Source organism: Cololabis saira, chromosome 17 (genome assembly GCF_033807715.1).
Source record: "Cololabis saira isolate AMF1-May2022 chromosome 17, fColSai1.1, whole genome shotgun sequence".
NCBI lineage: Eukaryota > Metazoa > Chordata > Actinopteri > Beloniformes > Belonidae > Cololabis > Cololabis saira.
The window spans coordinates 16892640-16908795 of record NC_084603.1 but is presented as its reverse complement, the minus strand read 5'-3'; the positions used below and the strand labels follow the sequence as shown (position 1 = coordinate 16908795).

The following is a 16156-nucleotide window of genomic DNA, read 5'->3' as shown; positions in this document are numbered from 1 at the left end:
CAGACATTATATAAATAGAATAGAATTGAATTGAACTGATAAACTTGAACTGAAATTTAGTAAACGCCATGTTCAGTCTGAAAGGGCAAGAAAAATCACTTTGTTTGCTTTATTATCTCTATTAAAATTAACTACAATGATTAAAAAAAAGACAGTTCTGATATTTTAGAGCTCTTTATAGTTTGGTTTCAGTGAGATCCTCTTATATTTTGTCTTTGACAAAATGAAAAAGACACCAGACGAGACGAATTCATTATTTGCAAACATGATCTATAGTGATATAAACTGTGCTTTGAATATGAAGATATTTTTAAATATTGTCTTTACAAATGTGGGCAAAGCATTTGAGAAAACTTTGTTGTATGACACAACGTGCTATGAATGAATGAATTAATTAATTAATTAACAATAATGATGGCCATTTTCATCTATCTGATTCAATTATGGTGTACATAAATCAGGAAAAACTGTGACACTTGGGAGGAGATACATAAACTATGAAAAACAGCCACAAAAATATTTTTTTTCATCTGAAAACATTTGTCATATTTCAGCAATTGAATTGATTTATTGGTAGCCATAATCTGTTTGCAATTCGTAGATGTGCTATCCCCCTGCGAGCAAGAAAACGCAAACACATAACCCCTGTCACAGCTGTTTTCCATCACTTAGGAGGAAGACTGAGGGCCAGATATGTTATTTCACTGAATGTTAGTCCAGTTAATTTGGCTCGTTGATTATTTTTGTGCAAATTGGATTATATTGCCCCCGACCTCCCACTTGTTTTATTGCCACAGTAAATATTCTCTTTTTATTGAATCATTAAATAATGCTTCATCACAAATATTACATGGTTGCAGATAAGTAGATGATGTCACAACCGCTTAAATCCCACCCAACAACTGGGATGGAGGAAGGATTAGCAATAGGCAGCCAACCACACAACCAAACCAGAACACAGGCAGAAAACTGTTTAAGGGCCAATCCCAATGTTCACCCTACTTTCTACCACTAGCCCTAAAAATGAAGCCACAAACTTTTGGGCCCTTGTAATCTTCCCTAGGGATTGGGACACCACTTGCTCCGTCACTGCGTGGTTTACGTTCGGGTACGTAAGCGACTGCGTAGTTACGTTTGCACAAACGTCACACCATATCAGGAAGCCCAGAGATAAAAGCTGTTTTAATTTCCGCTGTAGCGCTGTTAATATGCCACTTTATTACGTTTTAATATTTTTTCAGGTGTAAAAGTAACTGTTAAGATCCCCATCCTGGGCTCAGTTTATCCAAATAACGCCTGTTAAGAAATTTGCTCCGATATTTTGGGGGAAGAGAAGAGCCGCCGGCTCGGGAGCAGCAGCCAGTTCTGCGTTAAATCGACGCAGAGCCTACGGCGTAGGCTCTGCGTTGGTGTAACGCGGAACCATAAATCAGCCTTTATTCTGGCGAGATCTTCGCAACAACAAGGAAGCAAGTGATTATGTACATTCACTGAGTGAATATTATGAAAGTAAAATATATATTTCTCGCTAGAAATGTAATCAAAACGCATTTTTATGCAGAAACTAACTCAAAATATTGATTTTATTCACTAAAAATTAGTTTTTTTTGTTTGATTCAGTCTGCAAATGATGACGTAAAGCATTCTGGGAAATTTTTCAAGCCCTCTGTCGCGAAGTCAGCATCTGAAATCCCTCGCTGTGAAGGGCTAGATTGATACACACTAGCCCTCGTTATGTCCACTACCCCTACATGCAAAGAGGAATCGGGACACCACTACCCTCACGGGAACATGCAAAATGTAGGGGTAGGACTGAAAAGTAGGACTAGGGGGAGATTGGGACTGGGCCTAAATAATTGCACAGAAAAAACCAAGGACCATAACACCTCCTCCCAAAACATTTGGGGTGATATCTGTACATAAAAATAAGAAAGAATAGGACTTTAAAAGTGTTGCACAGGAAGTGGCATCGCTGAAATCACCACAGAATACACTTCCCACGTAATGATGCAAGAAACACAGGAATCTTTCTCAGTGGACACACAGAAGAGAGGGAAAGACTTCTTCTCACTAATATGACCAAAATTTACATCCATTTTTAACAACCACTACACTCCCTTCTTTTATTGCATTTGATGTATTACAGTCTTTATCTGGCCTTATATATGTGTGTGTTTCTATATTTTACAACAGGGAACACGCAAGGCCCAGCTACTGTTGGCTGATGCCAGTAAGGCTCTGCTTGAGTCTTTCAACTTGTGTCTCCAACACAACCTGTCCTCCTCCGTCCTGGCTGATGTCTGTCTGAACATCGTGGAGTGTCATGGCCAGTCTGACCCGGCAGTAGCAGGTCAACACCTCGCCATGTTTCAGGTAAAGCATCGCATGAGGTCCCTTTGCTTCCTTCGCTACAGTACGTTAGGAGTGCAATAATTGTAGAATGCACAAGAATGTCGAATGTTTGTACTCTTAGGCCACGTTTACACATAGCCGGTATTTACAAAAACGGATATTTCCCCCTCTACGTTTTGAAAAATTCCATCATTTACACAAACCTACATAAATAGCTGTTAAGGTGCTATGAGCATCCAAACCTACAGGGGGCAGTGTAACGAGAAGATAAAGTCATGCTAGCCAATCAGAATCCTGGAAAAAAACATCAACAAATGACACGAGTAACTTCAAGTTTCTTCCAAGATGAAACAAGAGTCTTTAGTTTGGAGTGACAGAGAAGTGGAGTTACTTTTAAGTGTGAAAATTTACTTGAAACAGGTGAAAATTGTTGTTTTTTTCCAGTGATGACTCTTGTTTTAAGTGTATTGAGATTTTTCTGACTAAAAATTAGGCATTTTAACTAGAAATAAGACAAATATTCTTGTTAAGATTTTGAGTTTTTGCAGTTTGGTGACGTTTCTGTGGCATAATGTGACGTTCTGAAGCCTAAATGTCCGTTTCCCTTCGTTTACAAGCAAACGTGAAGACGGAGTTTTCAGAAATGATAGTTTTTGGTGACTTTGGGCTTCGTTTTCTTGTAAACGAACGTCCAAAACGCATGAAAACGCCACCGTTTTTGCTACGTGTAAACGGGGCCTGAGTGTCCTCTGCACAAGAATTCCTATGTACTTTAACAAATGTACAAATGGCAAATAAACTTTATCCTATGGAATTGCATGCACAGCACATTCCATTCCATCTTTGCCCACACATCATGTTGTTGCCCACTAATAATCCCCGTTACTACCAGCAGCCCCTTCATCCATCTTCTTCTGCTTTATTCCCAAGAGCTGCTGCACCGTTGCCATGGCGGCCGAGGTCCTAAACGCCGCCTGCACGGACACCGATGTGTCCCAGCTCGCAGCTTTGCTCAACGTCCGCAGGAATCTGCTCCTCTCTCAGGAGGAGATGCCCACCAGCATGCTGAGGGGAGTGGAGAACTCCCTTAACAGCCTCTCCAAGGTACTAGGTCACCGAGCAGCCCCGGCCGTGATTTATGAACGCTGTCCCATGCAGCCCACTAAATTCCCTTCATAGGGAGCTGTTCTGGCCGTGGCTACAAATGCACTGAAATGTTCTAAAATTACATGAAGTAGTGGGGCCACAAACACATTTGGTCATAAAGATTTTATGTCATTCCTCCGACATTCATTATGTGACACATCCCAGTGGAAGCTGCCGTCCGTTGAAAACCCCAACAGATTGGATGTGAAATAAGTCTTGAAGGCTGATGGTTTTTCTGAAGTACTACCTCAGAAAAATATAGGAATACTGATGTTACCGGGAAGCTTAAAGTAAAAACATGTTTTTACTTTATAATTACCTTACTATTTAGGGCCCGAGCACTTACAGTGCAAAGGCCCTATTGTATCTTTAGGAATTCTTTCTTAAGTTTCCTTCTGACGAAATGAAGGCCTTTTTTCCCCCTAAACGTGCCCCAAGAGTTACCAAATTTTGCACCAAGTCAGGCCTGGTGAAAAATTTTATATTTCATGGTTTGCATTAATGGGCGTGGCAAAATGGCTCAACAGCGCCCCCTAGAAAACTTTGTGCCTCAAGCCCCACAATACGGTTTGATGTACATGCACGAAAATCGGTACACACCTGTATCATGTCACAACTTAAAGAAAAGTCTCTTGGAGCTATGGCCGAAACCGAACAGGAAGTCGGCCATTTTCAATTAATTGTGTAATTTTGGCGCAATTTATGCCATTTCTTCGGCAGTTAAAGGAGCATGAGGCTCCTTTTAAGAAATGAGACTATCTAGCACCACCCTTCACCACGACGGCCGTTGGGGGTACTGCAGCCAACAGTGAAGCCGGCACGGGAGAACGGGGAGAACGTGCATGCAGCGTCATGTGACGTCACATCCGCAGCCCAGCGCGGGAAATTCCGGCCCGGAATTGCAGCGCATTTTGCAGCACACAGCCTGTTCAAGGCAACGGAGAGATACACTAGATGGCTCATTCTTTTTGGTTTGGAACGCTTCATCTGACATTATTACTAGAAAACTTAAAACGTATACGCATTTTTTTCATAAATCCTGCCTCAATCCTGCCTCAAGCTCCTTTAATACGGCCCGAACCGTAACGTGCACCCAGGTGTGTTATACATCAAAATATGCGTCTCCATCCTGCGACAACACGCATTACTTTTCTCAGTCAAAAGCGTTACCGTGGCGACGCTAGACACCAAAAAGGGCGCCCACCCTTCATCTGATTGGTCCTGACAGAAAAAACGTTGTGCCTCAAGCCCCACAATACGGTTTGACGTACATGCACGAAAATCGGTACACACCTGCATCATGTCGCAACTTAAAGAAAATCTCTTGGCGCCATGGCCGAAACGGACAGGAAGTCGGCCATTTTGAATTAATCGTGTAATTTTGGCGCAATTTATGCCATTTCTTCGGCAGTTAATGCGGCCCGAACCGTAACGTGCACCCAGGTGTGTTATACATCAAAATGTGCGTCTCCATCCTGCGGCGACGCGCATTACTTTTCTCAGTCAAAAGCGTTACCGTGACGACGATAGATGCCAAAAAGCACGCCGCCTCTTCATCTGATTGGTCCATATTTGATAGTTCCTACTTTCTGCCATAACTTTTGAATGCTTTGACATAAAGACTGGTGGGTGGTGTCATCGGACTCAGTTTTGAGTACTTGACCTTCAGTGGCCTGAATTAGCCCCGCCCCTTCTTCTGATTGGTCGATATTTAATAGTTCCTACTTTCTGCCATAACTTTTGAATGGTTTGATATAGAGAGTCGTGGGTGGTTTCATCCACTAAATGTCCAGGTCTGAAGAATCTACATCAAGTCATACAAGCTTCCACTGCAGCCTGAACGTGCACAAGGGTGGAGGATCGTTCATCGCTGCTTGCAGCTTTAATTCATATTTTTTGTGATTCTACCCCCATATACTTGTTTATTTTAAGGAAACTTACACGTTTTTTGATCTTTTTCAAAATTTGACAAATATTTAATTCATTCTTAGGCCTTACAGAAATGTCTACAGCATTTCACTAAGAAACTGTCAACAGTGACGTTCTCTGTCATGCTTTGGTCAACATGTCAGCTACAGCAGCACCTTTAAGCTCTGCTCATAGCTGCCAGTTTTACCAGCCCAGACTCAGATGGTTGACTTCAACCCTCTCATCTGTGGGCTCTGCATTTTTTATTTATTCATGTTTGTCTGGGTTTTTTTCCTGGAGGATGTTGCATGATCTGTTGTGGAGTGAAGGACAAGATAATTGATAATGCCACTGCAACTGCAACTGTTTTCAGATTCAAGCTGCTCAAATCTAAGCAACAGGACTGTGCTTCGTTAGAGCTAATGGTCTCATACTTATGAGTATTAGGGCCAAACTAAGACAAAAAAAGGAAATTACGAAAATAAAGTCATAATAATATGAGTATAAAGTCGTAAAATTATGAGAATAAAGTCGTAATATTACGAGAATAAAGTCGTAATATTATGAGAATAAAGTCGTAATATTAAATATATTATAAATGTATAAATATAACTTCACAAGATGTTCAATATTCTTCTTCATTTTAACACAGGGAGAAGATGCTCTTCCAGTTCTCATAAATTACGACTTTATTCGCATAAATTACCACTTTATACTCATAAATTACGACTTTCTTCTCTTAATATTACGAATTTATTCTCATAAATTACGACTTTATTCTCGTCATGTTACGACTTTATTCTCATAATATTACGACTTTATTCCATTACGACTTTATTCTCGCAACATTATGACTTTATTCTCGTAATTTTACGACTTTATTCTCATTATATTATGACTTTATTCTCGTAATTTCCAATTTTTTTTTGTCTTAGTTTGGCCCTTATACTCCGTCGTATATACTCACTCTGGACGCGCAGAGTGAGTATATTTTAAAAGATGAAACAAGTGTCCAGAAGCACTAAAAATAGATTATTATTAACATGCCATAGTAGCAGTTACAGAGATACAAACATGAGATACACAAATATTCCTCTTCTCTTCATATAGTAATGTTTCTTTTCCATCACATTTTTTTCGCATTTGAAGAACAATTCAAATTCGTACTTTCTGCTTTATAGAATTGGTTATGATAAATGTTGACCTTGTATAGTATGGTGCTAAGTTTGGGATTTTAAACTATTTTTTTCCTGACTTTGAGGCCTTCGGCCAGCTGACCGTCAGTCCCAACCACCTGAACATCCTGTCAGAACTCCCATCCAACCTGAAGATCCTGCTGCTTCAGCACACAGATGACGGGTAACTAGCAGCTTCTCTCTATCCATTCTGTCTTTTAATTTACTCTTTACTATGTAGTGGATCCTTTATTAGGTACGGCTTTCACAACAGTGTTTTACATAAATAAGGGTTTTGGATTGATACTGTCCGCGAAATTTACATCATGGAAAAGTTGTCATTTTCCTTCAGAATACAAAAAGAAAAGTTCTATCGGATTTGGTCTAAATCAGGGGTCGGCAACCCAAAATGTTGAAAGAGCCATATTGGACCAAAAACACAAAAAACAAATATGTCTGGAGCCGCAAAAAATGAAAAGTCTTGTAAAAGCCTTAGAATAAAGGCAAATGTTGAGAAAAAAGTTGAAATGTTGAGAAAAAAGTCGAAATGTCGAGAAAAAAGTCAAAATTTAGAGAAAAAGGTCGAAATGTCGAGATTAATGTTGAAGTACAATCTCGAGAAAATAGTCAAAATGTTGAGAAAAAAGTCGAAATGTCGAGAAAAAAGTCAAAATTTCAAGAAAAAAGTTGAAATGTCTAGATTAAAAAGGAAAGGAAAAGGGAAGAAAAAAGAAGAAAAAAAGAGAAAAAAAGGAAAAAAAGAGAAAGAAAGAGGAAAAAAAGGTCAAACATTTTTGAAAAGGCTCCAGGAGCCACTAGGGTGGCACTAAAGAGCCGCATGCGGCTCTAGAGCTGCGGGTTGCCGACCCCTGGTCTAAATGGACTGAGTACGTGAAGCCTGTAAGATCTGACTTCATTTGAATCTGTGTTTTTTGTGACGTCCTTATCTCTGCACCTGATACCGCTCTAATACTGTACTTTATCTCTTTTTCATCTTGCGAAGCTGTGACAATAACTAGAAAAGAGCTCCCCCAGTTCTGTTGTCCATGTTACACAAACTTATTTAAAATCTTGGAAAAGCATCATGATCAAAGACACTTGGAGTTTTGTTTTTTTTTGTTTAGTTTTTTTTTGGATCCACCTTTCCCAATTTAATTGGGAACAGGTGGTTGAACTTTTGATAAAGACATTGCAATAGTCCAAGGAGTAAATGTAATACTGTATATGGAAAGAATTGCTTTTTCAAATAAACAGAACATTTAAAAAAAAAAAAAGTGGCCCAAATGCAGAACCGAGATTGGCAAGTTGATGTACATGTAGATGTTTAACAGTAGCACGAAAATAATGGAAAATAGTGAAATCTGACTAATGTCAGGTCAGCAGACGAGCAGGACTGACAAGCTGGGGTAGGATTAAACAGAGCAAGGGCCAAAAAATAAGGAAACTAATAACCTGAGAAACAAAGGTTTGCTATGACGGATGAAACAAGCAATCTGGCTGTGGAGTGGAGGACTGGGCAGGTAAATGTGTCACGGGATGATTACGGTGCACAGCTGTGGAGGATGACGGGAGCCAAAGACCAATCCCCCAACGCACAAACACACGGTACGGAGCAGCCACAGACGGGCACACAAGTGAAGAGGGAATTGTAAATTGAAGGGGACAAAACCCAGCAATGTAGATGACAGTAAGACACTGCAGGAGCCACCAGTCGGCTTGGATCCAGGTTGCAGTCATTAGTGAAGCAGAAGGACCTCATTATGTGCTAAACCTGCCACTACGGGGCATTATTGTTGCTGTAATGCCTGAATAAAATATGTGTGTGTGTATATGTGTGTATAGATGGTTTGGTTCTTGTGTTTGCTTTAGGTCAGAGCTCTACGGGGGCTTCTATGAGGCAGAAAATCCTAAAGGAAAGACGACACAAGCCACAGGTTTAGTTCTCATTTTTATATGTTTGTAAAGAAAAGGAGTTGCATACGTTCCCAAAAGCGAATGTTGTTTCAAATATTTATTTCCTTTGTGTTTTTCATCCTGGATATGACCTTTTCCATTCTCCAGAGGACCTCACCCTCTTTACACATGCATAACCTCGTACCTGTTGGATAAAAGGAAAAAACCTTAGAATACAGTGAAGGAGGAAGGACAGAAAAGTGAAGTGGCAAAAAAAAAACATCTCAACTTTGCTTTTCCTCTGTTCCACTCAGTACTCGAGTTGTAAAAAGAAATCAGGGGGGATGGTGGATTTTATCATATGGGGACAGATAATTTGTGCTGATTACAAATAATATATTACAAATAATAGCACTGACCAAAACACCTGCAGAAATACTGCAGGAATGACATAGCAGCAGTTAAATGCAGCCTTCTGTAAGCTTTAAATATCCACTGGGCTTACATCAAATACATCAAAACACTACAATAAAAAACAGTTTTCTGAACTTATCAATATGACTCTGTCCTTCACAGGATAAGTAACATGGATCACTGCAAAAACTCAAAATCTTAACAAGAATATTTGTCTTATTTCTAGTTAAAATGTCTTATTTAGTAAAAAAAAATCTTATTACACTTAAAACAAGACTCATCACTGGAAAAAACAACAATTTTCACCTGTTTCAAGTAGATTTTCACTTGAAATAAGTAGAAAAATCTGCCAGTGTAACAAGATTTTTTTGCTTGTAATGAGAAGATAAATCTTGTCCCACTGGCAGATTTTCCTACTTATTTAAAGTGAAAATGTATTGAAACCGGTGAAAATTGTCAAATAAGTTATTTTTCTGGTGTTATTTTTCTGGTGATGACTCTAAATGTTGAAATATCAGTAAAACCACATTCATTGATGAAATGACATAAGGGATGGAAAGCGGGGATGACAGTTTTACAGGGGGGATGATTTGGACCGTTTTTATTTCAGGGGGGGGTGATTTGGACCATTTTTATTTCAGGGGGGGATGCCGTCCCCCCTCATCCCCCCTCAACTCCAGTACTGGTTCCACTGTTCTGGCCACTGGCCTCGCATCTTTCATTACCTGTTTAAGTCCTTTTTCCTGAGACCTGTCTGATATAAAAAGCTGTGGGAACTGTGAAAATGGGGAATATATGAATGTTTGGCTGGACTCGTGGCCTGAGTGAAGACTAGTTCAGTAAACAGTGAAGAAAACAATAACACAGATATAGAGAGAAGACCTAACTAACAGAGGATAAAGAGGAGCTCAGCGGGACCAATTACAAAGGCTCCATGTGTGTCTGAGCGTGCATGTTTGATTATGCTGGTATTGTTGCAGGTACGCTGACATGCTCCAGGGTGGCCAAGGTCTCCGTCTGCCCGCAGGAGCTGCTGGCGCTCAGGGAGAAGACTCGGGCCTTCGTCCAGGACACCAAACATTCCCCCCTCCAGGGAGACTCTCGGCACAGTGTTGAGGCCTGGCAGGAACCTTCCAGCAAACATCAGGTTTTTTAGTCCGTAATACTACGTGTACTGTAGCTTTTCTTTCATTTTAAAGCTAACGGTGTTTATTTACTTGTTCTTGTTCCACTATGCAGAACACATCGGACCATACGAAGCTAGAGCATCACTTCAGAGAAATTGTAAAAGGCATGGAAGAATACTTGGATCCACTTCTGTCGCAGTTTGACTTCTCTTGTTTGAGGTGAACTTCAAGTCATCACATTTCCTGTTTTTTCTTACAGATAACAAGTGTTTTCAGACCCTTTCAAATTCCCAGCGTTTTGTGTCTTATACTAAATTTATAATCAAATCATTCGGTCTATAGTTGAACATCGGATTCAGGAGGAACAATGCGGTTTTCGTCCCGGCCGTGGAACACTGGACCAGCTCTACACCCTCTGTAGGGTGCTCGAGGGTTCATGGGAATTTGCCCAACCAGCAGTGGCGGCTGGTGATAAAAAAATTGGGGGGGGGGGGCGCACTGGCGAGGGGGGATTACAACACAACTATAAACTCTACTTGAACATAAATTTGCTCTCCTCTCCTTCAGGCCAGCAAATTTTTCAATGACTTTCTGATTGAAATCTGTCATTTCACAAACAAGTCTCTTTTCCATGGAGAGCATGGCCAGTGCATTCAGCCTCTCCTGGTCATGGTGTTTCTGAGAAAGATTTTCACTCTTTTCAAGGTTGAGAAGCCTCTCAGCTTCAGCTGTGGTCATGGGTGTGGTGATGAGGATCTTTAAAAGAGTCACAGTTTCTGAAAAGACCTCCGTAAGATTGTTCTCCATGAAGCTGAAATAGGTCCACAGCACCACAGCATCCTCTCGTGAAATTATTTTCTAATGCAACAACCGAATTTAGTTTTTCTGCTGCCATTGTCTCCTGTCTTGTCGTTGTGACTCCGTTTGTAGTGAGTGACAGATACAGTCGCGCGTCTACACTGTCAGGGGTGTGACTTTGACTGACAGCTCATGAATCAATCAGATTCCACAGTGTTTGAGTTGTCTATCGTTTCGACTTCGGGACAAAGTCAAAACGGTCAGAACACTAATGTATTACTGATTTATGCCAAAATGACATTTGAAAATATTCACAAAACATTTCCAAACCCCTTTCAGTTTTGTTTTGTGTGGAGTAATGCTTTTAGACTGATTGAAAAAATAAAATAAACATCATTTTTTAGATAAGCTTATATAAAGAATTATTATTTTACAGACTCTAAAGGATCTGAAATCTTTATTGACTTTTTTCAACTCATTGTGTACCCTTGCAAGACACAAAGACAGTGCAGTTTTACTCAGCTTGACATGTCCACATCTCCTTCCAGCAACCCTCCGGCTGCATCTCCACCAGTCTCTGCGATGTCCCAACGTAAAGAGAAGGGAAAAGACAGGAACTCGGTGCTGCTTCCCGAAAGTAAGCAAATATTCCTTCAAGTGAAACTGAAATTGATATTTTCACAAAACAGAGTCTTTTGTAGTGCTTCAAACTAACCGTCAGCTATGATGTCGACAGTGAAACTGGCCCATTGATTTTTGAAATACCCCGTCGTACTAGCATTTCCATCCATCCATCCTCTACACCCGTTTAATCCTGTACAGGGTGACAGGGTGTGCTACCATTTGTGAATATAGCTAGCTACGCTCATACATAAACTTTATTTGGAAAAGTCACATTATTCCATGAAGCTTTTTGTCGAGTAAACTGTAAGTGATTTTTTTTTCATTTTTTATGTCCGACTCATTCACACTGTTATGAAACAATTAACCCATCTCCAATAATTGTTGTTTTTCCTTTAACCCAGGGGTAGATGTGGATGTGGTGGTCCTGGCTGACAGGACTTTGCTTGAGCTGCCGCTGGAGTGCTTGTCCGTCCTGCGAGAGGAAACCCTGAACTCTGTGTCCCGAGACTTCTCCCTGCAGCTTCTCTACAGCCGCTTACGCAGAGAGAAACTGCAGACTGGTACAGTGTGTGTGTGTGTGTGTGTGTGTGTGTGTGTGTGTGTGCGTGCGTGCGTGCGTGCGTGCGTGCGTGCGTGCGTGTCTGTGTGTGTGTGTGAGAGAGAGAGAGAGAGAGAGAGAGAGAGAGAGAGAGAGAGAGAGAGAGAGAGAGAGAGAGAGAGAGAGAGAGAGAGAGAGAGAGAGAGAGAGAGAGAGAGAGAGAGAGAGAGAGAGAGAGAGAGAGAGTGTGAGTAAGAGATATATACAGTATACAGCGGGGAAAATAAGTATTGAACACGTCAACATTTCTCTCAAAAATCATATTTTTAATTGAGCTATTGATATGAAATTTTCACCAGATGTCGCATCAACCCAAGTAATGCACACATACAAAGAAATCCAAACATTTAAGTCCATAAATTAAGTTATATGTAATAAAGTGAAATGACACAGGGAATAAGTATTGAACAAGCGTACTGAAATTTATTTAATACTTTGTGCAAAAACCTTTGTTGGTGATTACAGCCTCAAGACGCCTCCTGTATGGAGAAACCAGTCGAATACATTGATCAGGTGTGATTTTGGCCCATTCATCCACACAAACTGCCTTCAAATCTCAAATCTTCAAGGTTACGGGGGTCTCTTCTTTGAACCCGGATCTTCAGTTCTTTCCAAAGATTCTCAATTGGATTCAAGTCTGGTGATTGACTGGGCCATTCTAGCAGCTTTATTTTCTTTTTCTTCAACCAGTTGAGTGTTAGCTTGGCTGTGTGCTTGGGATCGTTGTCATCTTCAGCAGCCTGGCAGATGACACCAGATTCTGATCAAGAATGTCTCGATACTTTTCTCCAGTCATTATTCCTTCAATGATATGAAGTCTACCAGTACCACATGCTGAAAAACAGCCCCACGCCATGATGCTCCCACCTCCAAACTTGACTGTTGGTACGGTGTTTTTGGGGTGATGTGCGGTGCCATTTTTCCTCCAAACATGTTGTGTCTTATTTCATCCGAAGAGTTCAATTTTGGTCTCATCTGACCAGAGTATGTTCTCCCAGAATGACATGGGTTTATCCAGATGTTGTGTCGCAAACTCCAAACGAGCTTCAACATGCTTCTTCTTCAAAAATGGAGTCTTGCGTGGTGTGCGTGCATGGAGGCCATGGCGGTTGAGTGCATTACTTATTGTTTTCTTTGAAACAACGGTAGCTGCTGATTCCAGGTCTTTCTGCAGCTCTCCACGAGTGGTCCTGGGCTGTTGGAGAACCCTAACGATGATTGTTCTGACTCCTCTGTCTGAAATCTTGCGAGGAGCACCTGGCCGTGGCTGCTTTATGGTGATGCCGGGTTCTTTCCACTTCCGGATGACGGCCCCAATGGTACTCACTGGAACTTTCAGAAGTTTAGAAATACGCCTGTAACCAATGCCTTCAGTGTGTTTTGCAACAATAAGGTTGCGTAGGTCTTTGGACAGCTCTTTGCTTTTAGCCATAATGCAATGCTTCTTGTCTAACACCTTGCTGGTGAGAAACCTTTTTAAAAGGCATCAATCAGGACTGAACCAGCTGATATTACTTTGCACTAATAGGGGACAGGTTAACTTTCTAATTACTGACAAACTCCAGCTGTTTTCTTGGCATTCCAGACCTTTTTACCTCTCCTTTTCTTCATGTGTTCAATACTTATTCCCTGTGCCATTTCACTTTATTACACATAACTTAATTTATGGACTTAAATGTTTGGATTTCTTTGTATGTGTGCATTACTTGGGTTGATGCCGACATCTGGTGAAAATTTCATGTCAATAGCTCGATTAGAAATATGTTTTGTGAGAGAAATGTTGACGTGTTCAATACTTATTTTCCCCGCTGTATACACACATATACACAGAGAGAGAGAGAGGTAGGTATTAAGGTAGGTTGGTAGGTTAAGACTGCAGATGGGTTCAGACTGCAGGCTGTTTGAGACTGCAGGTTGGTAAAGACTGCAGGTGGGTTGAGACTGCAGGTGGGTAAAGACTGCAGGTGGGTTGAGACTGCAGGTGGGTTGAGACTGCAGGTGGGTTGAGACTGCAGGCAGGTTAAGACTACAGGCAGCCATAGAACAGGAATCTGATCAGCAGAGAAAGGTCCTTTCACATCCTGCTGTTCCTCAGGACATCCATGAAGAGCGTTAACCTGATTTGCTGAATCGGGTGTCCATTATCCGTGGCCCCTTCAGATGTCTCTGCTAGAACAATTTAAAATATGAGCTTTTTATTCGATCGTCCGGGGGTTAGTGGCGTCCTTTGTTAACCACTGACTGACTCAATGTTGACTATTGTTTGATGAGAAATAACTTTTTAATGTTGACTTTTCTCGATCTGCGACCAACTCCGTCTGATGTTTTTCTTCTCATCCAAAATTGACTCAGCCCAGTGTCAAATAGAGTGTGGAGGCTTTTTAATTCTCTGTTGGCAGACTGAGCACAACTTTCACTGCTGTTCTGCTGAAATATCTATTTTCTTTCAGTCTTTTATGAAACCCAAAAAGTCTCACAAGAGAAAGATTTCTTTAAACCCAAATGCAATATAAAGTGTCATTATAAATCAAAGAAAGTTCAATTCTAATGCTAATACAACATGGCTAATAAAATCATGACGTTTGATTAACATGTCAAGCATTAACATTTATGGCAGAGATATTATAAAAATCCATCAAGATGGCTCAGTTTATAATCTTAAACGTCCCGATGAATGAAGAGCTCGTGCTCACGCGAGCAGAGGGAGAGCAGAATCCTCCCCGACTGCTGGATGTAACAACCGCCGCAGCATTGCATCATCCCCCACTCATCCCAGTCTTATCTGATGAAATCTATTTGAAACATTTCCATTACTGAGAGGTATTTAAAGAGCAATTACAATTTTAAGTGATACACTTTCTGTATACACCTGTGTGTAAGTTATTCACGATAGCTGCAAAGTTATAAAGCAATTAGAGGTAAACAATGGCAACTGAATTATTTTATCCTTTGTTTTTCTTGTTGTTTTTTTATGCAAATAGAAAAGAATATATATATGCATGAACATCATCCTACATATTTTGTCTCTCCAGTTCTATTTTTGGAGATTTTAGTTTGGAGACTTTATTGTAAGGGTCAAACTCCAGCTTTTCTTTTCTTTTCTTTTTATATCTTAGTTTTACATTAATACTTTGTGAAAGAACACAGAATCTAATGCTGCAACATCTGCACCTTTTCAAAGGTTGAATCATTTGGATGATTTGAGTTGATGCTCTGAGATTAGTCTTGAGCGTTTAAGGTGCATTTCACTCGTCCATGCTTATGTACATAAGAAAATTAAAAACATAAAAATTGTTTATATAACTATCAAATACAGGATTGTCTCAGAAAACTAGAATATTGTGATAAAGTTCTTTATTTTCTGTAATGCAATTTAAAAAAACAAAAATGTCATACATTCTGGATTCATTACAAATCAACTGAAATATTGCAAGCCTTTTATTATTTTAAAATTGCTGATTATGGTTTACAGTTTAAGATTAAGATTCCCAGAATATTCAAATTTTTTGAGATAGGATATTTGAGTTTTCTTAAGCTGTAAACCATGATCAGTGACATTAAAATAATAAAAGACTTGCAATATTTCAGTTGATTTGTAATGAATCCAGAATGTATGACATTTTTGTATTACAGAAAATAAAGGACTTTATCACAATATTCTAATTTTCCGAGACAGTCCTGTATGTTTGAGATGATGAGACAACCTTTCTTTGTATTGCTTTCTTTTTTTTCCTTCCAGGACCATCATTACCATTATTCTGACATCTTAAAAGAAGTTTTTAAATGGCTATCTGTTATTTTTTGCAGCACTTTGCATAGAAATGTCAGATTAGTCCAAACTCTAAAAGTATTTCCTTATTGGGGCACAACTCTTACTGCCTTGAGTTTTGCTTCGTCAAAGAGTTTGTTAACCATCCACAATGATTTATAGCGCACAGATTTTAGAAAATGATTTGATGTTCAACCATATCAGGAAATCCACCGAGACATAAACTTTTAAATGCCAGTGCGATGGCTTGTCTCGCTGTTTATCGTCGTCCCCTGGAGCCCCCGGTACGGGGGGGAATTGCCATATAAGAACATAAGCCTGAGATTAGGCTGGCCCTCAAGGGTTAATTGAA

General features: G+C 40.1%; 1 protein-coding gene across 1 annotated transcript in view; it reads left to right on the top strand.

Annotated features, from left to right (window-relative positions):
* LOC133464112 (cilia- and flagella-associated protein 46) overlaps positions 1-16156 on the top strand; it is a 145141-nt gene that overhangs the window by 111813 nt on the left and 17172 nt on the right. Inside the window, exons 47-54 of the mRNA XM_061746098.1 lie at positions 2194-2373; positions 3283-3456; positions 6668-6765; positions 8451-8515; positions 9869-10035; positions 10128-10234; positions 11362-11450; positions 11839-11997. Of these exons, the coding sequence (XP_061602082.1) occupies positions 2194-2373; positions 3283-3456; positions 6668-6765; positions 8451-8515; positions 9869-10035; positions 10128-10234; positions 11362-11450; positions 11839-11997 (1039 nt within the window). The remainder of the gene's footprint in view (positions 1-2193; positions 2374-3282; positions 3457-6667; positions 6766-8450; positions 8516-9868; positions 10036-10127; positions 10235-11361; positions 11451-11838; positions 11998-16156) is intronic.